The sequence below is a fragment of the Mus caroli genome, unplaced genomic scaffold (assembly GCF_978045245.1).
Source record: "Mus caroli unplaced genomic scaffold, Mus_caroli_1 scaffold_2, whole genome shotgun sequence".
NCBI lineage: Eukaryota > Metazoa > Chordata > Mammalia > Rodentia > Muridae > Mus > Mus caroli.
In genome coordinates this window covers 121199713-121227115 of record NW_028227257.1, presented here as the reverse complement: position 1 = coordinate 121227115, position 27403 = coordinate 121199713, and the positions used below count along the sequence as shown (strand labels likewise).

The 27403-nt window shown below is 43.5% G+C and overlaps 1 protein-coding gene across 1 annotated transcript; it reads left to right on the top strand.

Annotated features, from left to right (window-relative positions):
- Nucleotides 1–6205: 6205 nt before the first annotated feature.
- Dapl1 (death associated protein like 1) lies at nucleotides 6206–26739 on the top strand. Its single transcript, XM_021156970.2, has 4 exons — nucleotides 6206–6298; nucleotides 16338–16425; nucleotides 18391–18451; nucleotides 26552–26739. Exons 1-4 carry the CDS (start codon nucleotides 6241–6243, stop codon nucleotides 26666–26668), a joined length of 324 nt encoding a protein of 107 aa, XP_021012629.1. The 5' UTR covers nucleotides 6206–6240; the 3' UTR covers nucleotides 26669–26739.
- Nucleotides 26740–27403: the final 664 nt, after the last annotated feature.

Here is a 27403-nt window from a genome sequence, read left to right as displayed (position 1 = left end):
TGTGTGTGTGTGTGTGTGTGTGTGTATATATATATATATATATATATATATATATATATATATATATATTCTTCATTATTTACCTTAAAAGATTGGCTAACTTTATGACATATGTCTTTCCTGCACAGAGTTGAGATGTGCTTAATGGCAGGGGAAATCCCTTGTATGCAGAGTTTCTGATGGTGTGGTGACTGAGAGGGAAGGTCAGTACATACGCATCCATATGAACAGTGGCTTTTTGACTCAGGTCCAGTGAATGGCAAAAAGGATAATTTGTTTGTTTTGTTTAAGAGTACTAGGAATTCAACTGGGTATGTGGCTTGTGCCTTATAATTCCAGTACCGGGGAGGCTGAGGCAGAGGGATTGCCACATAGTTGATGCTAGCCTGGGCTATAAAATGAGTTCCATACTAGCATGAGCTACAGAGTAGGACTCTGTCTCCTGTCTCAAACAAAAAAGAGTGTGTGTGCGTGGGGCAGGGAGTGCTGTGGGAATAAAAGAAGTGGGGGAAAACCTGTAACCCGCCAGAATTCCAGTGCTCTGGGCAGGCAGATGCGGAAGGACTGCCGCATGCTTTCCACACGGCCCCCCGTGGGTGTCTGGCTGTGTGAAGCCACGGACCCCAGGTAGGCAGGTGGTGGACAAGGACCTCTGGACACCGAAAAAGAACTGAGAATAGAATGTGGGGCCCGGGGGCGACTCATAAGCCCTGGGGCCAAAGGGAGGAGAGGGCAGGGGGAGAGGGAGGTGCTGGGTGGTTCCCACACAGGCAAGAGTCCTTGGTCCGGTCTGTGGCTGGAGCGCAGGAAGGCCTTCCAGTGGGAGGTTAGACACTGCTCATTAGGGGAAAGCCTATTCCATCATTCAAGCATGGCGGGCCTTGATGAGCAAAGACAGTCTATGGTTTTAGAGCTTTATTGTAGAAAGGCAGAGGGAAGGAGAGAAGGTAGAGAGAGAGGCTGGCCATTGCCACAAGGAGAGAGGAGGGAAGGGAGAGAGACAGGAGAGTAAGAAAGGGTGAGAGCTTAGAGATCGAGGAGGGGCCAAGCAGCCCCTCTTATAGTGGGCTGGGCTACCTTGCTGTTGCCAGGTAACGGTGGGGAGGAGCATACCTGGCTATAGTCAGGTAACTGTGGGGGTGGAGTCTAGCCAGAATGCCAGAAGTTTGGGACATTGTCTTCGTGACTTATAGTCACAGAGTTATGGAGTTGGGGGCTCTGTGGTATCAGGCACCTGACTCTGGGAATGTGGCTCACTGTTCTGTCCCTTGTAGAGTTTTCTACTGGGTCACTGAAACAAGCCTCATTCAACCAAAATAGGTTGCCTGTCACAGTCGCACATGTGTGTATGGCTGGTGGGAGGGGGGGTTGGTGAGGAAATGGCTCAGTCAGTAAAGTCCGTGCCGTGTAAGCATGAATACCTGAGTACCATCTCCATCACTCACATAAGAAGCTGGACTTGGCAGCGTGGTCTGTAACCACACCGCTGGTGTGAGTGGGAGTAGGGAAAAAGCCCTCAAGCTTAGCAGCTGCTGAGCTCCAGGTTCGGTGAGATGCCCTTCCTCAAAAATATAGGGTGGAGATATGATCAAGATACATTTTATATAAATATATGTGTGTGTGTGTGTGTGTGTGTGTGTGTGTGTGTACATGGAATTGTCAGAGAATAAATATTCTTAATTTTAAAAATAAAATAAATAATGTGAAGAGTAACAGAGGAAGACGCCCTGCATCAACCTCTGGCCTCCACACCTAGCCTCACAAATACACTCACACAGACACACACCTGCACGCACACAGACACACAGATAGACAGACACACACACAGGTCATACATTTACACCAATTAATAAACAAAAAGAACATTAGGGATTAAAAGTATCTCTGGGCTCTCACACAGTGGCTCAGCGGGCAGAAGTGTTTACCTTCAAGTATTTTTGAGAACCTGAGTTCACATAGGGAATGCACAAAGTGGAAGGAGAGACCTGATTCCCATAGGGTTGTCCTCTGATCTCCACACATACACTGTGACACACACAAACACACACACACACACACATCAATCAATCAATCAATCAAGACTGCAGTCAGCTTACATTTTCATTTCATTATTTTTTATTTTTATTTTTTACACTCCATGCTCCATTCCCTGTCCCCCCCATCCACCCTCAGACTGCTCAACACCTCCTCCCCACCTGACCTCTAAACTCCCTGGGGCCTCCAGTCTCTTGACAGTTAGGTGCATCATCTCTGAATGAACACAGACCCAGAAGTCCTCTACTGTATGTGTATTGGGGGCCTCATATCAGCTGGTTGGTGTATGCTGTCTGTTTGGAGGTCCAGTGTTTGAGAGATCTCGGGGGTCCAGATTAATTGAGACTGCTGGTCCTCCTACAAAATTGCCCTTTTCCTCCGCTTCTTAGAGCCTTCCCTAATTCAACAACAGGGGTCGGCTGCTTCTGACCATCGTTTGGGTGCAAATATCTGCATCTGATTCTTTCAGCTGCTTGTTGGGTCTTTCAGAGGGCAGTCATGATAGATCTCTTTTTGTGAGTGCTCCATAGCCTCAGTAATAATATCAGGCCTTGGGACCTCCCCTTGAGCTGGATCCACTTTGGGCCTGTCACTGGACCTTCTTTTCCTCAGGCTCCTCTCCATTTCCATTTCATTATTTTTTTTAAAAATGTCTGGAAGGAAAGGAAATTCCAGTGTTTAGGAGAAGGTGAAAGACATCCGAACACACATGGATGTCGGGAGCCCAGGCATTTTACTAACAGGAGACAGGACCTCTAAGCTACCCCAGCATGGGAATCCCCACTCTTGTGGGCATAGTGTTGCGTGCCTAGGATTTCTGACACAGATTATTCGTACTTCCAGAACGTGGCATGAGATATACCATGCGACTAACACTAAGGAGAAGGAGCCTAGGGTAAAAGTGATATGCATACTGCAAAAGTAAAAGTGCCTGAGAAGTGTAACAACATCACCACACACACAAATTAAGAGAAGAAAGTGCTCTCCTGAGAGTGAAGCCTGATTAAGGTCATTATCGTTGTCCTGGCCTTTCATTTAAAAGTCAAAGGGCTGTCTGGAAACCTCGGTGCCCTGAGAATGCATTTTACTAGGCTTTCAACATTACTAAGCACAATTCTAAGGGCTTCGATCCTACAGGGACTACTCCTCCACTGGAGGCACCCACACCAGGGCCTCCTTTTAAAAGAGGTTTACAAGCCCACTCATGGATAATGACATGTTGCTTTTCTTCTCAAAGGCTTTCATCCTTACAGAAGTTCTAGCAGCATTTTTCCAAAGCAAATAATGCTGACTTACTTAAGTCACGGACCACAACACAGACCTGGGCTTTTGATGACTAACTTAAAGGCAGGGCATTCATTGGAAGCTCTAGGGCTTCCACTGCCGGGGATGTGTACCAAGGCGTCCAGAACGGATGCATGACTCCTGCTGCAGGAGCAGAGATGGGCAAGGGAGTGGGAAGAGACCACCCAGAAGTCAAAGTGCAATGGCCTCATTTTCTCCACACCTCCCCCCTTTTCCACAGTTAAGCAGGTGGTTTGTCTCTTCATGGGTTAGGACTCTCTTTTATAGATCACTTTTTAGTCCTGTTATAAACTTTTAGTTTATTTTCTTTTTAGGGTAAAGAAAAGAAGCAAGTGGCCATATTACCCATTACAGGCTGAGAAGCCCTTATCTGAGATGCTCAGAACCCAAGTGTCTAGTTTGTGCCTTTTCAAATCTTGGAATCCACACATGAGATCTCTTTGGAGATGGGTCCCAAGTCTAAACATGAAATTCATTGTGTGTCACATATACTTGTAATCAGAGTCAAATCTACACATGATGTTCAACAATTGTATGCCTATGAATACGTGTGTGTGTGTGTGTGTGTGAGCCCCTGCACACAGTTAATAAAAATAAAATTTAAAATCATTAAAAAAAAATCAACAGGTAATAGGCTACTTATAAACAATCTTTCAACATTTTACAGTACACATTTGTCAACTTTTTCAATAAGCAGATACTCATATTGTTTACTGAGATGTATTTTCAGATATAGCAATATCCATCATTTTTATAGAAGGTATATATGACCTGTGATTCATGCAACCAATAATCAAGATACAGCGTAGCCCCACCCCCGCAAAGTCCCCTCCCACTCCTTTGCAGTTTAACCTCTCTTGTTTACTCTGTGGTTGGAACTGATTAGATCACTGTTCCTGTCATTTGAACCCCCTCCCTTCTCTTCTCTACCATGCTAGGGACTGAACAAGCCTCCTATATGCCATGCAAGAACTCTGACATTGAGCACTTTTGTTTTGTTTTGTTTTTAAGTGGTGAGTGGACACCTCTGGTGTCCAAGGAGACCTTCGGAGAGTACCAGACCCCTTGGAGCTAAAGTTACAGGAGACACCTGGTGTGGATGCTGGGAACTGAACTCCAGTCCTCTACAAGAGCAGCATCCCTTGTGGTTTGTTTGATTGTTTGATTGTTTGTTTAAGAGCATTGTTCTTAAGAGCTGAGCCACCTTTCCAGTCCTTTTGACTTTGATTTTGAAATAGGGTCCTGTTAAATTTCTCAGGCCAGCCCCACCACACTTAGTCTTATGTCCCTGCCTCCTCAGAGTTAAGATTACAGGTGCGAGTCATCACATCCAGCTTGTATCATGTATGAAATTATACAGCAAGCAACGTGATCTATGTTCTGATTTTTTTTTAATCTAGCATATTTCACATTGCATGGTGTCTTTGGGGTTCCTCTGCACAGAGCGTTCCTACTCCTGAGTTGTATGCTGGTGTGTGCACGTAACACAAGCTGTTTGTCTACTCTGCACTTAATGGGCTCTGGGGTTGTGTTTAACTTCTGTCACTCTTGAAGAGAAGTACTCTAGACATCTGTGCACAGGGTTCTGTGTATATAAAAGTTTTTATTTCTCTTAGAATTCCCTGCAATTTGTTTATTGGTTGCACAATATGTGCTAAGTATGTTGAATTGACTTCTAACATTTTACTTTTTTTTTGTATTCTCATAACCATGTGTAAAAGCTCCTATTGCTCTAACATCATCACTAACATTTAGGGTTTTTGTTTGTTTTGTTTTGTTTGTTTTTGAGACAGGGTCTCTCTACATAGACCAGGCTGGCCTCGAACTCGCAGGGATCCACCTGCCTCTGCCTCCCAAGTGCTGGGATTAAAGGCATATACTGCCACGCCTAGTCGAAGGGCAGTTTTTGATGGAAGAACAGTTTGTCCAAGTACTGTCTGCTAAATGTTGGCCCTGGAGATACAGCCATATGCCTTAATTCATATGTTCTTAGCAAAAAAATTGCATCTATTGGTTTCCAGACTACCATTTCACTATATTATCACCAATATTTCTGCATCACTAAGTATTAGTTGAAACATGATTTGGAATATGCACTACACAGCATTCTCTTGGTCACATCTTAATTTAGCTAAGCCTCTGCTTGGTGAATATTTACAGTAGATGTGATGACAGGTACCTATAATTCTAACTCTGGGGAGGCGGAGACAAAAAGACTAAGTTTGGGGCTGGCTTGAGAAACTTAACAGGACCCTGTCTCAAAATGAAGTCAAAAGGACTGGAAAGATGGCTCAGTTCTTAAGAGCCCTGTTTTAAAACAAGTAATATTAAGGAAAAAAAGAATAATTACTATTCTTACTATTATTACTATTAAGGAAAAAAAGAATAAAACATAATTATTATACTTGCACAGAAGTCTCTGTCCACACCTGCAATTCTTTTCTTAGCATGAGTGCTCAACACTGGGAAGCCCTTAAAAAGGCAAGGTGCTCACTTGTATTGTCTCTTAGAAAGACCACAGATGTCTTAAAGCAAAGACCGTCTTGTCCATCGTGACACCCCTGGACGTGACAAGGACTTCATACCGGAACACTACTCTTACCGGAGAGAATCGTTGACGTTAAAAAAGAATTCATCCAGACTGGCTCTTCTCTACACTCTCCTCAGACCTCCCTCTGTCCTGTAAACATCTACTGGCTTTCCCAGGCTAAAGAAAGAAGAGAAGGCTTGCCAAAGAGACTCAGGTTCCAGGGCAGCTTAATGATGAGCCCGGTTGTTGCTCAGCAATGCCCTCAAGGGGCCCCGCCCCCTGAAGCTATAAAGCCTTAGTGAGGTGAGATGAGCCAGTTACAACTGGCACTCAGCCTCAGAGCATCGACAAGGCACTGGCACACAGGCACTATGGCAAACGAAGTACAAGTTCTGCCGTCCCCGCTGAAAGGGCGGTATGCCCCAGCAGGTAGGTCCCCCCCCACCTGACCTCGCCCACCGAAAAAGGCTTCCGCGCTCGCATCCATCCTCCCAGAAGTAGTGTTGGTTTAACTTCCAACAGCCCGAGCTCCTCCATGGTTGTAGATTAGTTGTGACCCCTCACCTGGGGGTTACCACCTTGGGGAACCCTACCTTTCTCCAAGATGCCCATGGTTAGCTGACCTCATACTGATTTCCGTGAAGAGAACAGCACCCCGTTTCTGCTTCTTGAGTCTTTGGGCTTGGGCAATGCTCTCAACCCATAAACTGAGGAGCAGTTTTTTAATAAGCACCCAGTGTCTGCAGGGGCTCTAACAACTAGAGAGCCTTCCTTTTTTTAAAATCCACTCTATTGACGTCAACTCTGTGGACTCTAGAAAGTGGTTCTCCTGCAACTAAGCCTATGTTTACATAGCTTGACTAGCATGAACAGGCCTACTTTTAGTCAGTTTTACAGCCTTCCAACTGCTATCCCTCTCCCCTGGCATCTCAAAAGCCTGGCTGCTTTGTGCTTGCCTGTCTCCATTTACAAATCCAGTTATTTGTATAATTCTTTGTCAGGTCTAAGAGGAGGCAGAGGCCTCTTAGCTGCTGGCAGGTAGGACAGGCACAGGCTTTGCAAAGGGCAAGGATGTGATACAGACCCAGAGCTTTCTAGAAGGCAGCCCAGTAGAACCGGAGTCTTCCGGCTCATTCTACGCACCATGGCCGGTCTGCTTTGTCAGTCTACGGACATTCCACACTTGTAGTTGGACTTAGCAATTTTCAATGTTAAAATTTTAAAGGTTTGGATGCAAACGAGGCGGGGAGCGAACGGGCAAGTTGTTAGAAGAGGAACTCATATGTTGCATGGATAAAAAGAAATGTACAACTCTCTTCTGCTGCCTCCACTCCCACCCAACTAAAAATCCGATTTGCTACAGTACATTCATGCACAAAGTTAAACTTAAATGAGAGTTTGAATGATACCACCGGGGAACTTCCTGTCCCTGTCACTAATGATTGCTAATTGCTCTGTGTACAGAGCACACCATGACTCTATCAAGCATGTCACAGTGCTTCTGGCATGACAATGAATTGTTGTGAACTGTGACACTGCAGATAAGGGCTTTGGGATAATTGGGATGGAGATGAAGGCAGGCTTGCTCTCCCACTGAGCTCCAGAGAACAAAGAGGTTTCATCCTTCAGCTCGTCTCCCCCCAACCACCATCACCTTTTTTTTTTTTTAATTTAAAGTCTGAACCAGTTTTCAATGATGCAAAGTTTTATTTATGGAACAAAACTAATAAGGTGCCAAAATTCTATTAAGTCTTCACCTGATATTTAGAAGCAAAATATAGATGTCTGACAGCAGGAAGCTAACGCCATATGGCGGGAAAGGAAGGCGTGGCAGTCAGAACTGGACAAGGTCGGGTTTGAACTTCACCTTTTTTTTTTTAACATTTTTAAAATTTATTTTATTTGTTTACATTCCAGCCATTGCCCACCCCCCACCTCTCCTGGTCCTCCTCCCACAGTTCCTCACCCCATTCCTCCTCCCCCTTGCCTCCAAGAGGGTGCTTAAACTTCACTTTTAATCTATACTTTCTCTCTGAGCCTCGGTTTTCTTACCTCTGAAATTTCTTACATCAATCTGGTAAGGCTATTGTGAGGATGAAATTAATATAAAGTACCTGACACTTGAATGGTGACCCCTTTAAAACACAGGCCTGTAAAGCCCACTGGAGTCAGCAGAATGATCCTTCTGGACTCAGATGTGGGAGGCTCACTGGCACCTGCTGCAGGGGTCCAGACAGAAAACAACCTCAGTGGGAAGGCATGAGTGCTTGCAGCTTAGTTATGAGTGAAACCTCTCAGAAGTCCGCCAGCTGGAACTCCCCCACCTATGCATGGGGTGGGGGCACTCCCTTTATCTGTACTAATGTGATACATCACACCACTGCTAGCCTTGATTTTACATCCGCGCCCTGAAACAAGACAGTGTTCATCACAAAGTAGCCTGGATCTCCTGCTTTTTTGATTTGCCTTTCTCTTAGGATATCTGTTTGTCTGTTTGTTTGTTTGGGTAAAGGGTTGGTTTTCCGAAACAGGGTTTCTCTTTGTCTTGGCTGTCTTGGAACTCACTTTGTAGACCAGGCAGACTTCGAACTCAGAGATCCATTTACCTCTGCATCTCCAGTGCTAGGATTAAAGGGGTTTGCCACCAGCGCCAGTCTTCTTAGTTTTAGATGAACTAAACATTACATGAACAGCAATAGCAAATTTTTGTGAGTGGAAGGTAGTCCAGGCAAGCCAGATGCGTGGCGAACAGGAAGATTAGCAGTCCCTCGGAAGTTCATCTCCAGTCCTGCCCTTTTTAAATTGATTTTACCCCAAAGCAGGAGAGCTGTATACAGAGATTCAGCTGTGAACCGCAAGAGGTGTTTACTGGCTCCTTTGGGAAAAAGGAAAGGTTATGGGGAAGGGGTAACATGAAGAACTCCGTAGGTGACCATAACTGCCTACGGACATGTGTCACTTAAAACAAAATGGAGGGCAAGGAGGATGAGGTCGTGCAGTGAGGGAGGGAGACAGGTAAGAAACACAACATAATAACATGTACTCATAAAAAGGCTATAATAAGTAGGGGGTGGGGGAGATCCAATATATACAACTGTCAAATAATACATAAAAGATATTCTATTAAAACAATAAAAATAAGCCATGGCACAGTGGTGCATGCCTTTAATCTCAGGCGCAGAGGGCAGGCGCAGGCAGATTTCTGTACATTCAAGAACAGCCTGCCAAAACTTAGGATACCCAAGATATAAGATACAATTTGATAAACGCATGAAACTCAAGAAGAATGAAGACCAAAGTGTGGACACTGTGCACCTTCTTAGAATTGGGAACAAAACACCCAGGGAAGGAGTTACAGAGACAAAGTTCGTAGCTGTGATGAAAGGATGGACCATTTAGAGACTGCTGTATCCAGGGATCCGTCACATAATCAGCTTCTAAACGCTGACACCATTGCATACACTAGCAAGATTTTGCTGAAAGGACCCAAATATAGCTGTCTCTTGTGAGACGATGCTGGGGCCTAGCAAACACAGGAGTGGATGTTCACAGTCAGCTATTGGATGTATCACAGGGCTCCCAATGGAGAAGCTAGAGAAAGTACCCAAGGAGCTAAAGGGATCTGCAACCCTATTGTTGGAACAACATGATGTACTAACCAGAACCCTGGAGCTCTTGTCTCTAGCTGCATATGTATCGAAAGATGGCCTAGTCGGCCATCAATGGAAAGAGAGGCCCATTGGACTTGCAAACTTTATATGCCCCAATATAGGGGAATGCCAGGGCCAAAAGAATGGGAATGGGTGGGTAGGGAAGTGGGGGGCGCTATGGGGGACTTTTGGGATAGTATTGGAAATGTAACTGAGGAAAATATGTAATAAAAATATTAAAAAAAAAAAAAAAAGAACAGCCTGGTCCACAAAGAGAATCGCAGGCCAGCTGGGACTAAATAGTGAGGTCCTTTCCCTCCACCCCACCCCCCAAAATTTAATTTTAAAAAGACATGAAAACTAAACAGAAGGACGTCTTGACTTTCATCAGTCCAACTGGTTAACTCATGCAGAGTAGGGAGGACAGATTGGGGAGAGGAAGGGAATTAGAAGAGAAGTGTGTGAGATCCACTGTCCAAAATATGGAAGGAAGAGCCTGGCGACTACACGGGCAGCTGCCATTCAGTCAACCTTGCGCTGCACACACAGCATAGAAACTTCTAGATATGACAGCAGCCCTTCAGATAAACGGTGTTCTACAGAGAAGCACCACAAAGGAGCAAACTGGAACTCAGAGAGGCCAAGAGACTGCCCTAAAGCCACCCAGCCCCGAGACTGGAAAAATAAAACTGGCTTTGAGACAAAACTTCCTTGCTCTAAAAATCCTCTTTCCCTGAGAATTTTTCAGGGCTCTTGATTGGCAACCAAAAATTCTCTGACAAGTCAACTTGGAGTTGAGCATTCTATAAGCTTTTGCCTTCTAATGAGATTTTCAAATAAGTTTCCAGCTATAAAGGCAGAGTGTGCACAAATTTTGTTTTCTTGCTTTCTTAGATACATCCTCCATGGTCGAGGGGAGGAAAGGGCTCATTTTTCTTACAGGCTGGTTTTTGTCTTGGCTGCTCTCTACCAAACACTGAAAAAAAAAATCTTAACAGGAAATTATGTAGAATTTGAAACTGCAAGATCTATCTTTGAAAAATTACAAACCACAAAATCTACCACAAGAGCTCAGCTCTACCCCAGAGGCAGAAAGGGAAAGTTTCGATCCTCCTGCACCAACTTAGGATTCCGAATGAGACAACCCAAAAGAACATCTTCTTATTAGCATCTTCTTCTGTAGATGCTAATTCATTCTTCTCACCAAACGTCCTAAACATCTTACTGTGTTTGTGTTCAAGTTTGTACATATGGTTCTTTAAAATAGTAAGCCCATTCATGTTTTACTTCATTGAATTGCAGTTGGTTTTACACAAAGATTCTAAAGAAACTATACCTTGAATAGGAAGCTAGAGTTGGGTGGAGGAGCATCTAAGTTTAAAAGGGCTGATTTAGACACAGTGGCTTCTTGGGAAAGACCTTCCAGCCATACGTGGGATCAACAAAATGGGCCAGGGTGTGATTGTCGTGGGCTATGGTGGTGATTTATCTAGATCCTGGGAGACCAGGGAGACCAGTGTTCCCAGAGAAGCCTTGAAGATGACCCTCCCACAAACTGGTTCCAACTGGTTCATTCACCACATGCTTGTGAGAACCTCCCTCGATAAATCAATATATCCACCCACAGACTGGGGATAGCTTGTGTGTCTTGCCACAAATCAAATTGTCTTCCCTAAAGGTTCCTGTTTTATTCTTTAACACGAGGAACCCCTGCAGTGTGGGTTTCTAGAGTACCCTTTGCTGTTTGTCTGTCTGTGAAGTTGTCATGTTCTTTCCAAAGTGAGACAAGTAATGGACTTTCTTTTCACAGTAGATTAGAAGGTTTAGGGTCACAGTAAGAATCTCACAGTGACGATGATGGCTGTTTGCTCCATTTCCTCTAAGTCCCCCAGAATTCTCCTAGGATGCTCAAGACAGAACACCCTCCTACCTATATTAGAAGATAATAACTACTAATTATCAAGTGTCTACCGTGAACCAAAGGCGTATGTATCTTGTAAAAATGTTCCCTGTTTTTAAAAATTTACATTCATTTATTTATTTTATATATTTATTTTTTTCTGAGACATGGTTTCTCTGTATAGCCCTGGCTGTCCTGGAACTCACTTTGTAGACCTGGCTGGCCTCAAAGTCAGAAATCTGCCTGCCTCTGCCTCCCGAGTGCTGGGATTAAAGGCGTGTGTCACCACGCCCAGCTCTACATGTATTTATACGCATGGGTGTTATTCCCTATAGCACATGCGTGCACAGAGATCAGAAGATAATCTGCAAGAGTCAGTTCTCTCCTTCTACCATGTGAGTCATGGGGAGTCAGACTCTCAGGCTAGGTGGCAAGCACCTTACCCACTGAGTCATTCAGCCAGTCTGGTTTACGTATCTTTATTCTTAAGAATACCTCTGAACAACGGGATTCATTCCTTTTTGAGGGATGTGGAAACCACGGAGGAAAGAAAACTAGATACTTAGCTCACAGTCATTGTGTCCATCTGTCTCATTAGCATAATGAGATACCTCAGGCTAACTCTATAAATCAAATGGGCTTGTTTAGTTCTCAGTTCTGAAGATTGACTCTCTGGTGAAGACTCTATGGTAAAAGAGCTAGACTCACCCAGCAGAAGGCAGGAGGAAGATAGACTGGGGTCCCTAGATCCCTTCCAAGGGCCACTCCCAACTGACCATAGGGTCTCCCAGGAGGCCTTACCTCTTAATACATCCCACTCCCATTGTAGCCATGCTGAGGACCAGCTTCTCAGATCATCAGACCTTTGAGGACAACTCAAATCATAGGCAGATCAGAGCAGTCTCATGGCTTTGGGGGAATGGAGATGCCCTAATTTGTCCAGCATTTCCTTGGGATCACCCCAATATGACACATGACCCTTCAGAAAGCTGGTGATGGTACTCTCACCCGCCCTCCAGTGGCCTGACTGAGTCCACAGCTCCTCCTCTAACTGAAATCCCTTCCCTCTCTCTCGGCACCCTCCTTTAGAGGCTCTATGAGTCCTTCCAAATGAAGTCAGCATCGCCAAAGCAATGATCTAATTAATGAAACACATTAAAGAAAAAAAACTCATAAGAATATATTCATAATTGTGGAGGTACATTTGCTGAAATTCAATATTTCTTCAAATAATAGAATGATATAGAATGATAGTATCCCCTAAATGTGATAAAAATGTATAACATATGTGTATGTATGTAGTTAGGTAAATATGAAGAAAGAGATGGATACCCAAAGAATATATTACATTTCATAGCGAAGCACAAACCTTTAACAGCAAGAAAGGCAAAGATGCTCACGATCACCACTACTGAACATTGTTCTAAAGGAGAGAGATCTATGACTCTCTGTAAATTACATGGTTGTTTTTTCACCTGGAAAATCTAAGAGAATCTATAGAAAGCCAAAATAAGCAATAATAGAATTCACCACATCCTAAATGTAAAATCAGTTAAGATAAACTCACTGGTGTTCAATTAATTTTTTTTATCTCTAAGTTCTTAGTTTGGGCATGAAGAAGAGACCTGGCTTACAGAAGTGCTTATGAAGTGTGAGCCTCAGCATAAACGTGTAAGACTGACCTGAACAAATTCCCAAGGGACTCGGAGGAGGCAAACAATAGAAAGCCACGTGTATTCTCAAACACAGAGCCACCAGGGGTACAATGACATGAATCTCCCCCTTTAAAAATATCCATAAGTTTATGCAGGTGTGGTGGTGCACATCTATTATAGATATTTCTTAAACATATATGTATATGTATGTGTATATATGTATGTATGTGTATATATGTATGTATGTGTATATATGTATATGTATATATATATATATATATATATATATATATATATATATGTTTGTGTGTCTACGAACTCAGTATGCAATAAAGGTGCATTTCAAATTGATAGAGAAAAGATTAATTTTCAAATGTAGATCATCTAAAAACACATCAAACCAGGTGTGGTGGTGCACGCCTGTAACTGCGGCACACTGGAGGTGAGGCAGGAGGATTGGAAGTGTGAAGCCAGCTTGGGCTACACAGGGAGTCCTGGGTTCATAGCAAAATCTGGTCTCAACAGCCTCAAAACAAAACAAAGACGGACCTGCCTCTGCCACATGACTTGCATCGAATATGCCATTGAAGGACCAAGCACAGAAGTATAAAACCAGAGTCTGGCTTTACAGGATGAAACCACCGAACTTCTACAAGACAGCAGGAATGCCTGTAAAACATCACGTTCCTTACAAATCTGTATGAGACTGACAGGTCTACATAAGCATAAAGTTTACAATGGGCAGACAATATCAACAAGTAAGAAGAAGAGCAGTACAATTAACTATTCTACATTTGCAATGCATTTCGCAAACAGCTCTTAAAATTAAGTAAGAAAGGGATGAAAAAAGACTAGTAATCCAACGGAGGTTGGGGGGAAAACTGGACAAAAACTATGAACAGCTCACTGAAACGTAAATACAAATACCTTCTAAAAGAAGCTTAAGCTGTAATAACAAAAGGGAAGTACAAATTAGAGCAATGAGTTACTGTAACCTGGAGTTTTAAGACAAAAGCTTTGGCTCTGCAGCCCCAAGTAGCTAAGTTTGGCCATTTTCCCCAACGTGTTATTTAAAGCCATATGTGGTGACCAAAAGCAGAGAGGAGATTTGATCGATGTGTATTAGGAAGAGGAACAGACAAAGGGGTACAGAACCCCCAACTTCATCTTCCAAGTCCTGACTTGAACGTAAAGCTTAAGATTTAATTTTTTTTTTATATTAATGTATGTGTGTGTTAGATCCCCAGTCGCTGGGGTTACAGGTGTCTGGGAGCTCGCACGGGTTCTGGAAACCAAGCCAATTCTCAGAAGATGGGCAAGCACTCTTAACTGCTGATTCGTTAGGTTTAAATACAAGAAGAACCAGGGCGGGTAATGTGGGGTCATCTTCTCTCCCTGACCAACCCATCTGCTTCCCTCCTCTTCTCTAGCACCTACATGTAGAAGTAAGCAGGTGACCCCAATGAAACCAACAGGGAGGGGAGGTGGGGGGATGAAGGCAGGGAGGTTGCATTTCCATCTGCTTCCAGATACTTACAGCATCCAGTGCAACTTCTCCACATCTATTATAGTTCTAACTTTTTAGCTTACTAGTTGATAAGATGAAACATTTTCTAGCTCATCATCTGGAGAAACAATTGTTGCCAAGGTAGCTGTGGAGACTGTAAACCAGTGTGACCTCTGCAGAGGGCCAATCCAGCATGATTTAACAAAATCCCAAATGCGCCTAGCAAAGTCACTTCTAGAAATCCATCCCACAGATAGATAGATAGATAGATAGATAGATAGATAGATAGATAGATAGATAGATAGATAGATAGACGTGTGCTGGTACAGTTACTTATAAGAAGGATACTCGTGGAAGTCTTGTTTACGAACATAATGAATTGGAAACACAGGAGATGCTTAGCATTAGCAAAGTGACTGAGTAAACACAGACGATTCTCATAATAGAATTGAAAAGAAAGATAGTAAGAAAGAAAGCAGACAGATAGAAATAGTGAAATATTGAATGTTCTATAAAATGAATGGTTGGTAGGGGCGTGTGTGTGTGTGTGTGTGTGTGTGTGTATAAATCAAACATAGAACAGTTAGTATCTTATGCTACCATTTAAGACAAATAATGTATAAGCCATCTGTGGGTAAAGGCCAGGAACTGGGAGCTAGAGGTGGTGGAAGGGTTTCACAGATCTTCTCATGTTTCTTGACTGCACCCCTTCTGCATGTATGCCTGATCAAAGAGTTAAGTATTAATATGTATAAGAACAGTGATAAAGTCGGCACGCAAAAGCTCTGAGAAATCGGTTTCCTTTACTTTTTACCTTATCGGAATTGGTTTTAGCAAACCGCCCAAGTGGCGTTTCCATAAAGAGCATTAGCGGGTTCAAACAAATCAACGTCCACCCGTCCACCAGAGCCACTTCTCCTCTGAGCTTGTCAGATTTGAGATGTGTGGGTTTTTTTCTGGAAAAAGAGGAAGGACTCTGTTTTGACTTGCAGTCTGAAATGGGCTGTTCCTTTTTCAACTTTGATTTCAGCTGACATTGTTAAACACTAGAATTGCTTTTAGGTCATCTGTAGCCTAATTAACATAATTGAACTCTTGAATGGCATGCCTATTAATACAGTTTAATTACTCACTAGGATGGCCGAGAGCTCAACCAGCATGCAGGTTTAGGGGTCTGAGAGGAAGGTGGCCAGCCTCTGGAATTCAAAGCCCCTTGTTTGAATTAAACGTCTGTCAGCACCCTGAAATTTGGCTAGTCTTTCAGAATCTGGCTTTTGAAAGCTTCCGTTGAAGAAACGAAAATGCAAGCCATGCGAAAGCTTTAATCTTGTGGGAAAACAAAGGGTCACATTGTAATTATGGGTTGCTATCTTGAAGAATGTAATTGGTTTGATAACAAGAGAAAAAAAAAATCTTTCTGCTAAATGCCTCAGGGATTAGGTTGCTATTCTTCCTAAATTCAGGTGTGACCTTCTGCCTTTCAACCTTGATTCCACCTCTCTGAGCATAAAAAAGCAAAGCCCAGACCTTCTCCTCCCTGCTCTGGCTTCCTTAGTTGCTTCTTTTTTGTTGTTGTTGGTTTTTTTTTTTTTTTTTTTTTGGTTTTTTTTTTGGGGGGGGGTTTCTTTTCTGTTGCTTAGATAAATGGGTTTTTTTCTATGTAGATTCGGAAACTTGGGTGTGAGTCCTGTCTAAGAAACCAAGCTGTCCTAACATGTATGCTAGTGGGTTTTCTTTTTTGTTTGTTTGTTTCCAGTGAAAGCTGGAGGGATGCGAATCTCCAAAAAACAAGAGATGGGCGTTTTGGAAAGACACGCAAAAAAGACAGGCTTGGAGAAAACAAGGTAGGGATTGCTTAGAGCTCTGCTTCCAGAATGAACCAGGAACAAACCAAAGGCCCCAAGGATTTCAGGGGAGGCAGCCAGGCTTCGGTCATGTTCTGGGCTACCAACAGGAGTGTTCCCGGGGTCCCCTCACACCCTACCCACTCTCCTGTCTGTGGCCATACAGATGCCTCCTTCTAAATGGTCCTAAATGCACCTGGCCATATCTTACCATTCACTTACTTAAGAAACTAGTAGCCACTGTGTCCTGGTTAGTTCTCTGTCAACTTGACACAGGCTAGAGTAACTTGGGAAAAGGGAAACTCAGATAAGGGAAATGTTCCCTCCCCACAGGCCTGTGGGCAAGCAAGCCTGTGGAACATAGTCTCCACTGATACAGGATGACCTAGCTCGCTGCAGGCAGTCCCACCCTACATTGGTGGTTCTGGGTTCTATAAGAAAGAAGACTGAGCAAGCCATGAGGAGCAAGCCAGCAAGCAGCTCTCCTCCATGACCTCTGCATCAGTTCCTCCCTCCAGGTTCCTACCATGCCTGAGTTCCTGTCCTCAGTGATGGGCTATTACCTGGAAGTATATGATGGAATAAACCCTTTCCTCCCCAAGTTGCTTAGGGCCACGGTGTTCCTCAGAGCAATCACCCAAAGACTTGCTTAAGGGAAATGAGTGCATTTGGAAAAGAAATGGATATATTGGCCTGATTCCTCCAAATGGCCCAAGGAGGGATACTTCAGAGATGGGTTTCGGATACTTCAGAGATGGGTTTCCATGGGATACTAGTGAGTCATTCAGAAGGAGTTGATAAAAGGGTGTTCTGACACCTGTTTAAGTCTCACGGGGAGAATGTAGAGGGAAACAGACTGTAGTTGCTTTGTCCCTTTCACCTTTTATACTGGGCTTTTGCATGCATGTGCATGAATGGTGTGTGTGTGTGTGTGTGTGTGTACATGTATGTGCATGTCCACTCATGTAGAGGCCCAAAGTTGACCTCAGGTGTCTTTCTGAAGCATGCTCTACTTCATTGAGCTCACTTCTTTGGCTAATCTAGAAAGCCAATTTGCCACCAGGCTACACTCTGGACTGGGGCCCGACTGAAGTCTCCTACCACACAGCTTGGCCAGAGAGAAGAAAGGCAGACACAGACAATGTACAATATTGGAGGCTGACTGGTGAAAGCCAAGGACAGAACTCACCCATGCAGCTTGCTTTCAGGAAACTGATTTTCCCCAAAGGTCACTGAATCGACAAGTGTGTTTAGTTTATGGAACCATAAACTATATGCCTTTAGTGTGTACACAATGCTTCAATGAAAAGATTAAAAATCAATTATATGAGCAACTTGGTTTACAAACTTGGTATGACTCCTGGGTACATGGAGACAGAACACTGTTCTCTAGGTGTTGCTGAGCAAAGTAAAAATCTACATAAATCATTTAGTCTCTCCAGTAGAGATTTAAAAAAAAAAACATAAAACATATATGCTTTATATATTATATATAATTTAGTGCATATAATGTATTACATATGTATACATATATATATGTATGTATATAGATAGATAAATTGCCTTTTGTTTCTTTTGTTTATAACAGGCTTTCTCAGTAGCCTGGACCTCACCAAATAGGCTAGGTTAACTGGCCAGCCAGCCCCTTTCTCTGCCTCCCCAGTGCTGGGATAACAGATGTACACTTCTGAATCTGTCTTTATTTATTTATTTATTTATTTATTTACTTACTTACTTACTTACTTACTTATACTTACTTATTTTCTATAGACCAAACTCAATCCTTAGGCTTGCATACTAAACACTTACGAGTGAATCATCTCTTTAGCCCCAAAGGTAACTGTGAGGGTGCTGGGATTGAGCCTAGGGTCTTGTGTATGTCAGGTACACACTCTACCAACCACTGAGTCTCATTCCCAGACCCAAGGTTTGCATCTTATTTAAAGTTTCTTCTCATCTTCACAGTGCCATCACAAATGTCGCCAAGATACAGATGTTGGACGCTCTGACGGACACACTGGACAAGGTGAGCCATGCCCAAGGCAACACAGATGACGATCTAGCTCTGTTTTTACCCAGTGGACCAAGTGGCTCATGGGAGCCTGCAGATGGCCACTGAGATTTTGTTCTAGCCCATGAGTTTGATATCCTTGTAAGGGGAAAAATAAATTGATCTGTTCTCAGTTAGAGAAACACAAACTAAGTTAAAATGAGAAAGAACTGTTTCTCCAAAAGCCTTAGTGCCTCTAAATAAATAATTTCGAAACAGGGTAGGGGATGACGTGAGAGCCACGATGCTGAGTGTGCAGAACCTTCCTTTGCCCTCCTAAATATTTCTCAGGGAGACTGGCATATTTTCACAAAAGGCAGCTTGTGTGTTGAGACTCCAGCTGTTTTGTGGGCCTTCCTCTGCACCTCTGCATCTCCACAGGAAATACTTTGCAGGGATGGTGGGCACAGACCTGAGTGATTGGGGGCTGGAAGCAGCCAGGCCTCAGCTGGGTTTATCAAGTAAAGTACAAGGAAGCTTGGCTGCTGCTGTCTTGAATTTCTTCCAAGTAGCTCAGACAGCTCAAAAAGAGTCACACTGGGCAGACAGCAATTAGTAGTTTGGGATTCTGTGATGGCCACCTCCTCTCTGAGCCCCAAACTCTGTAGGTAAACTCTGTGCATCCTTATTCTATTTTCGGGCGACAAACACATTTATCCTAACAGTATTAAAGAAGGCTGCTCTCTCTTCAACTCAGCCATTAATTGAAGGAACAGGACAGAGCTGCCTCTGTTTAAAGACTTAAAGTTGTAAGGGAGTGTCCACCTTCTGTCCCACACTTGAGCATTTAGTCTGAAATAAACCAGTAGACAGATTAGTAGGAGAAAAGGCCTAGAAGTTTATTGCATGCCCAGGAGCTAGGCAAGGAAGAAAAGTGAGTATCCAATAGCCCATCACAGAGCAGGAACTTCCATTCGCAGCATAAAGGGAAGTGGAGAATGTGAGCCATTTAGTGAAGATAAATCATTTTTAGAGGACCAAATGGGCCAGAGGAATAGCTGACAGTTTGCAGCTAAGTCTGCTCTCTGCTCTGGGTGTGGGTCAATTCTTGTCTCCCTTCCTGAGATCTGCATCAGTTTCTTGGTTGATAGACGTGGGAAAGAGGTTCACAGGAGCTGACAGTCTTCAAAAGGTCCTGGCCTTTGGGCAGGAAGAGGATCTTCTGCACGGGCTGCCATGAGGCGTTCTCTGTGTCCATGTGTCAAAGGGCTAGGCTTTGAAGTATTGTGTTGCCAAAACCGGGATCTGGGATCTTCAGCTTAGCTCTAGAAAAAGAGCAGAAGCTGTGTGGCTGCCCTTGAGAAAAGATTCCTCTGTGTGTGTGTGTGTGTGTGTGTGTGTGTGTGTGTGTGTGTATCTGTGTGTATGTGTGTGTGTATGTGTGTGTGTGTGTGTGTATCTGTGTGGGTGTTGCCTGTCTATCTGTCTGTGTGTCTATGTGTCTGTGTGAGCATATGTGCATGCACACAGAGACCATTAAGAGGGTATCAGACACCCTCTATCTCTTTCCACCCGCTCTTTTTTGAGGCAGCTATCTCAATGTAGAAGACATAGCGGTACAAGCCTTTATTCCCAGCACTTGGGAAATGGAGGCAGGTGGATCTCTGTAAGTTCGAGACCATCCTGGTCTACATAGCTAGTTCCAAATGTTCAGGACTACATAGATAGACAAAACAAACCAACAAACAAACCCCAACTAGAGCTACACACCTCTTTTGATGTTTTCCCCAGTGTTAAAGTGTTTCCTCACCCATACTCTATGCTGCCATGAGGACCTAACAGTCGATCAGGAGAAATATAACAGCATAATTGAAGATCATATTTCAGCATTCTTTCCCACTTTCAGCTGATTATGTCTAGTCCCAGGAACCCATGATATTTCTGATCTTGATTTTGGAACCGTAATAGTCTAAGATGAACACTTCCTATAAGGCCTCATCAACCAGTCATTCATGACAAGACGTTTCCACTGGCCTACCAACCTAGGGCTTGAGACTTGGGAGGTTGGAAACACTCCCCAAGGGGTTGGACAGGATGAATCTGTGTGAGGAGCAGCCTGAACACTATTCTCCTCCCCCTATTTTCCCAGGCAGACTCCTTTCTTCTTCCCCACCCTGCTTCTCCTCCTTCCCTACCTCTCCATCCCTACACAGAATGTTTGCCTTGTCCGCTGGCTGCACACATAGCCTGGTCTCTCTGTAGACAAGGCATCGGATAACCTGAATGCTCTCTGTGCTAACTTCTGGAGGCATGGTCTTGACTAACTTCTACTGGCCACTTTCAAAAGCAACTGAACTTTTAGGCTGTCGTGTAATTCCTCAAAGTTTCGTGGTCTATCACATACTTTAAACTTTTTTATTTTTAAGACAAAGGGTGGGGGAAGATACCGAGTTGTGTTCTCAACACATAAAGGTATCTGGTTAAACATTAAAAATGGAGTTATGTAAAGGTGTGATATTAGAATCTAATGAAAGGGTTTTTTCCCCTTTCTCTATTTGTAAAGACTTTTAAAAGACTTTGTCTTTCCTTTTTAAAGACTTTTTCCAACTTGCCAGGCATTGGGTCATCCCCTGGCCAAAGTTGCGTAGCTGCCTGTGAAATGGGACCCTTAGGAAGGAACCTATCAAAGGCATCTGTGCAACCGGGAGGGTTCTTCCTGTTCCACAGATTAGCCTCTCCATGGGAGTGCCCTTGAATGTCACTGATGGGAAGTGTGTGTATTGCTTTAAGTGCTCGGCTTAACGGGGTGTGGAAATATAAGTGCCAACATTGGAGCTGGAACTTACCAGCTTGGGAAGATGGATGGAGGCACTGGCATCCGCTCACACCAGCATGCTTCAGGCTCAAATGCAGAACCCGCCCCTGATCTCTCTGCACCTAGAGCTTATTTCAGAGCTCCGGGCAGACAGACTTTGATCAGAATTCTTATGCTGTTTTCCCTGAAACTAAAAATAGAGGTTTTGAGCCCAGGGGTGTTTACAGGGAAGGAAGGCAGCACAAGACTTTCTCTTGATCTGTTTTTCACATCACCCCTGTAATGGAGCCATGAGATAGAATACACACACACACACACACACACACACACACACACACACACACACCAGTCTTGAATTCTTTCTCATGTTCTGTTAGACACCATTACATTGGTGACTCAGACAAGAAACAATTTTTACTCTACTAAAACTGTCACTTTACAATGACTGATAATTAAATTACAGAACTTTCCCAGATCAAGATTCTAGCCCGAAGTGATTAAGCTTCTAGGGCCAGTACCATTTTGGCTTCCGCATGTCCTGTGACTCAAAGCATACAGTGTTTTCTGCAATAAAGTATGGCTGTCAAGTCCTGGAGGATAACCAAGAGCAATGACAAAAGCCAATGTTTGATGATCTATAAGACCCTGCTGGCCAAGAACCCTAAAATAGGTAATCCACTCTTGGCACTGGGGTTTTTATTCACTAGTCTGTAGTGTTTAAGTAGGGGCATCCATTCCCCTTACCCCATTACAGGATAACTCTACTTAAACTCTGTATATGTATGTGTATAGGAAAACTCTATATCAGCAAGTTTCTATATGACTTTTTCAAATGATCTTTAGTGTTAGTCACCTCTCCTTAAATTCCCCCTTCTACCCTGCTGGCCCACTCCCCATCCTATTTAACTCTCTCTGTTCCATTTCTCCTCTTTGACCCTTTATGTCACTGTATTCTATTTCTCTCCCTTGAAAGACCTCCTCTGGGCTCCACAGTAGTTTCCTGACCTCGATGGTATTCTAAATGAACTACACTTACGTAACAATGCAGAGCCAACATCCACATATGAGAGAAACCCTGTAACATGTGTCTTTCTGGGTCTAGACTACCTTACTGTGGGTGACTATTGATAGCTCCATTAACTTATCTGCATACTTTACCATTTCATTTTTAAGAGGTGAGTAAGACACCGTTGGGTAAATGCACCACACTGTCCTTCATGCAGCCATCAGGTGACAACATCCATTTCCTGGCTATTGTAAATACAGCATCAGTGAGCCTAGGTAAGCAAGTTTGTCTGTAGTTGCATGCAGCATCCTTTGGGTAGATGCCCAAGAACAGTATGGCTGGGCTGAGGGGCAGATCTATTCAGAGATTTTAGAGGAACCTCCATACCGAGTTCTGTACCAGTTTGCACTCCCACAAGTACTGTACAAGTGTCCCCATTTCCCCCCCAGACACACCAGCATTTGGTGTCTTTTTTTTTTTTTTAAATCTTAGCCATTCTGACTGCTAAAATGGAATCTCAAACTTGTTTTGATTTGTATTTCCCTGGTGGCTTAAAAAGAATATTGAACATTTAAAAGTATATTTCTTGCTGGGCAGTGGTGGCACACGCCTTTAATCCCAGCACTTGGGAGGCAGAGGCAGGCAGATTTCTGGGTTTGAGCCCAGCCTGGTCTACAGAGTAAGTTCCAGGATAGCCAGAGCTATACAGAAAAACCATGTCTCAATAAATAAATAAATAAATAATATTTCTTTAAAAATATATTTCTTAGCAATCTGCTAAGGGTTTCTTTGTATAGCCTCGGCTATCCCAGAACTCTCTGTAGACCAGGATAACCTCAAACTCACTTCTTAAATAATTAAGCATACAATTGCATATGGTCTTACAATTCTTTTCCTGTGCACACACACACATTTCAAAGTAGGGACTTGAGCAGACATTTGGACAGCAATGCTCATTGTAACATTCCCAAGTGCCAGAAAGTAGAAAGGACCCCTCCCCAAATATCTATGGATTCGTGAACGGAAACACAAAATGTGGTATAAAATTCAGTATTGTTCACTTTAAAGCAAGGACATTTTGACAAGCACTCTCACATGAGCAAACCTTGACTATATCGTGTGAACTGAAGTAAGTAAAGAGAAATGTACTGCCTGACTCCCACTTATATGAGATACCTAGAATAATCAGATTCATAGACACAATAAAACAGAGTTGCCAAGGACTTGAAGAACTGTGGAGTGTGCTGGCTGCTTTTATGTCAACTTGACACAAACCAGAGTCGAGTGGAGGAAAGAACCTCAGTTGAGAAAATACCCCCACCAGAGAGGCCTGTGATGCATTTCTTAGTTGATGATTGATGTGGGAGGGCCCAACTCATGTGGTTGGTGCTGCCCCTGGGTTAGTGGTCCTGGGTGCTATACGAAAGCAGGCTTAGCAAGCCAGAAAGAGTAAGTCAGTAAGCAGCACTCTCCCGTGGTCTCTGTATCTGCTTCTGTCTCCAGGTTCCTGCCCTGACTCCCTCCGAGATAGATTTACCAGAAGGTATAGGGTGAAATAATTGGTCACGTGTTTTATCACTGTAATAGAAACTAACTAAGATAAGGAATATTGGTTTTCTGTTTGATTGGGTTTTTTTTGGAAACAGGGCTTCTCTGTGTAGCCCTGGCCATCGTGGAACTTGCTCTGTAGACCAGGCTGGCCTCAACCTCACAGAGACCCACCTGCCTCTGCCTCCGGAGTGGTGGGACTAAAGGCGGTCAGGACTGCTGATCGCCTAAAGGAATGTTGTCTAATAGGCACTTTGTTTCAGTTTGGGGACCAAGTTCCATGAAGGGGTAGTGGTGCTGATTGTACAACAAAAAGAATGCAGTTAATGTTATTGGGCTGTAAAACACTTTTTTAAATGGATAAAATGATCAATTTTACCATAATTTTTAAAATGACCCCAGAGACAAAGCCCTTCCATTTTCTAGATCATCTGGGACACAGATAATAACAGTGTAGTGCCCTTGCACTGCCCTCCCCTTCCTAGCACCACCCATTGCCTCTCACAATGGTGACTGGTGGCTTTCTCTGTCCGGTTCCTACTTCCTGCCTTGGCCCTCCTCATCTGACTGACCGCCCAGACCACAGCTCTTCTATCAGAGGCATCCGTTGTCTTCTTGCTCACCCCTTTGCCTCACATTTGACCTTCAGTAACCTTCCAGGTTGTTCCTGTCTATGAGTTTTATAGTGTGATTCAAAGTCAACCTGAAATAGCTCGTCTGTTTAGATGAAAGCTAAAAATGCCCACTCTGAAACCAAACCACTAAAGTCAGTGACCTCCAAAATTTCCCTTAGGCTCTAATGTTAAAAGAAAAACAAAACAAAACACTTCCCCTTACCATACTGCAAAACACATATACACTAATGATAATTACTCCAACGTAAAAAAAAAAGTCTTTTTTAAATATTAAAGCAACTCTTATAACCAATATTAAATTACTTTGATCCCGTCTTCTGGAATGTCAACAGGAGAGAATCCTTGGGGTTAATTAGTACATAACGTGTCTGCTCGTTGTAAAAAAAAAAAAAAAAAAAAAAACAAAGTAAAAAAATACTTAGAACTAAAGCACTAGGAATTTCCCTGATCCTATACCTCAGAGATAGGCAGCTTTAACACTGTTGGGTGTAGAGTGTGTGTGTGTGTGTGTGTGTGTGTGTATGTATATAGTGTGTGTATAGTGTATGTAGTGTGTTTATGTGTGTGTACGTTTATGTGTGTATAGTGGGTGTGTACTGTATGTATAGTGTGTGTGTGTGGTATGTGTGTGTGTTTATGTGTGTGTATGTTTATGTATATAGTGTGTGTATGTAGTGTGTTTATGTGTGTGTGTACGTTTATGTGTGTATAGTGTCTGTGCGCTGTATGTATAGTATGTGTGTGTGTGTGGTATGTGTGTGTGTGTTTGTGTGTGTGTGTGTGTGTGTGTGTGTGGTATGTGTGTGTGTGTGGTATGTGTGTGTGTTTGTGTGTGTGTGTGTGTGGTATGTGTGTGTGTGTTTGTGTGTGTGTATGTGGTATGTGTGTGTGTTTGTGTGTGTGTGTGTGTACATGTGCATTTAAAGATCAAGAAGACTTTTCAGAGTCAGGTTTCACATGACAGTCCCTGCTGTGTGCAATAGCTGGGCCACGGGTGTTTGAGAAGAGCTGTAAGGCACATGTTTTCCCTAGTTTAGAAGAACCCAGTGCAACCATAAACAATGTGCTCCTCAGGCTCATAACAGTTTATCCGCTTTTATTTAGTTTGAGTGTCAAAGCAAGGGCATTCAAATTCAACAGTGATAAATTCAATGCTAGCAAGCCATGGCCCCACTTCCTGGCTGGCTAACAGCCCGGTCTTGAGGTACCTTGGGACACTATTGATGAGCTTGAAAACCCAAAACTGAACAGGCCCAAAGGTCACTGAGTTCAAACTCTTCCTAGGAAAAGTGTGCGCATCACTCAGCAGCTCTGAAACCCTCTCATCTTAAGCATCCCTGGATGTAAATCTCACAGGACCTTTGGTCAAAAGCAAATATCTATTACTGGCAGCAAGTCTCCCGTTCTGTGTTATTTTGAATGCATGTAAGCCCATTTCTTCACAGCCGAGTCATGAGAATCATTTTCACCTGCAGCTAGTTGCTTTTCAATGTTCCTTCACCAAGCTGTTTAGTGGACTAGGAGGAATGGCCAACATCAGACTCTTTACTGAAAAAAAGTTACAATTTCAGATGTGCTGCCCTAACACATAAACTGACACTTTGTAACTTCTTTCAAGGGCTTTTTTTCTCCTGATTGTTAGATAATTAATTGAAGAATCCACCGCCCCCAAACCTCTTAATACCTCCACATGCTTGGTAGAATATAATGATCTATTCCACACACTAATGCTAGAATCACTCTTACTATTACAGAGCATGGACACAGGTAATGTCTCACCATTTCTGCTTTTCAAAATGGGACCTCAGAACAAATATATAGCATGGGGTGATGGCACAGGTTTCTGATCCCAGCCCTTAGAAGGCTGAGGCTGGAGGGTCATGAGTTCAAGGCCAGCCTAGACTTTGACTTATATATGTCATATACTCTTATGATGATGAAAGGTAAAGACACATTAGTGAAGGAAACAGTGTATCACACAAACACACTCCCCTCCATAGGCTGAGGATAGGCAGTGCTGTGGAAGGAGGGTCTTGGGGAAGGAAGGTCTTATCTAGGAAGTAGAGACTGCGACTTGATCAATGGACCCAGTGGATCCGATATGCTTATTTCTTCTCCTTCTTCATCTTCAGCTCAACCATAAATTTCCAGTGACAGTTCACACGGCGCATCAAAAGCCCACACCCGCACTGGAGAAGGCTGCTCCACTGAAGAGGGCCTACATTATTCAGCAACCTCGAAAATGTTAGACCAGGACAGAAAACACAGCCACCTGGTCAACTCTCCCACAATCTGACAGCTCAGAAAAAAAAAAAAAAAAAAAAAAAAAGGTCAACACTTCCTGTAGGCCTGTTGCCCTTGCTTGGTAAATAAACCAACTTTTGTATCTTCCCTTTTCCCTTTAGATAATAAAGTTTCCAAAATTATGAATCCAATACATACCTGTGCTCCTTTTATTATGTATGTATGTATGTATCGGGATTCTATGGGAACTCTCTATGTAATTCTGCAGCATGTGAGAGTGATCCAGAACACATAACTAGTCCATCTACCACAGTGGTTACTGAGGAGAGTGGGCCCTGCACCTCACCTGGCTATCATAGTAATGCTGGGTAAACTGACTGTAAGGACATGAGTGTGGGAGAGCTGGCCCTGCCACTTGTCTGCTATTTGGTGACATAGTCAAGGAAGAGATAACCCCCCCGCCACCTTACCCCTTGCCACCTATGGCAGGCAGGAGAATTGGCCCTGAGGTCATCAGAACAGGAGAGCTGGCCTACCCCACAACTGCTCAACACCTGGGAGAACAGCCGTGTACTTCTTTTGAGCACAGGGTAGAGCTGGCCCAAGGGTGTAAGAATGGGAGAGCCGGTGGACTGACCAGCTCAGATACCTCTCAGGCTCAGATCCAGGGCTTTGAGTTGGCCTACCCAACATCTATCCCATTGATGAACTGCTGAAGTGCATGAAGGGGCTGGTCCTGT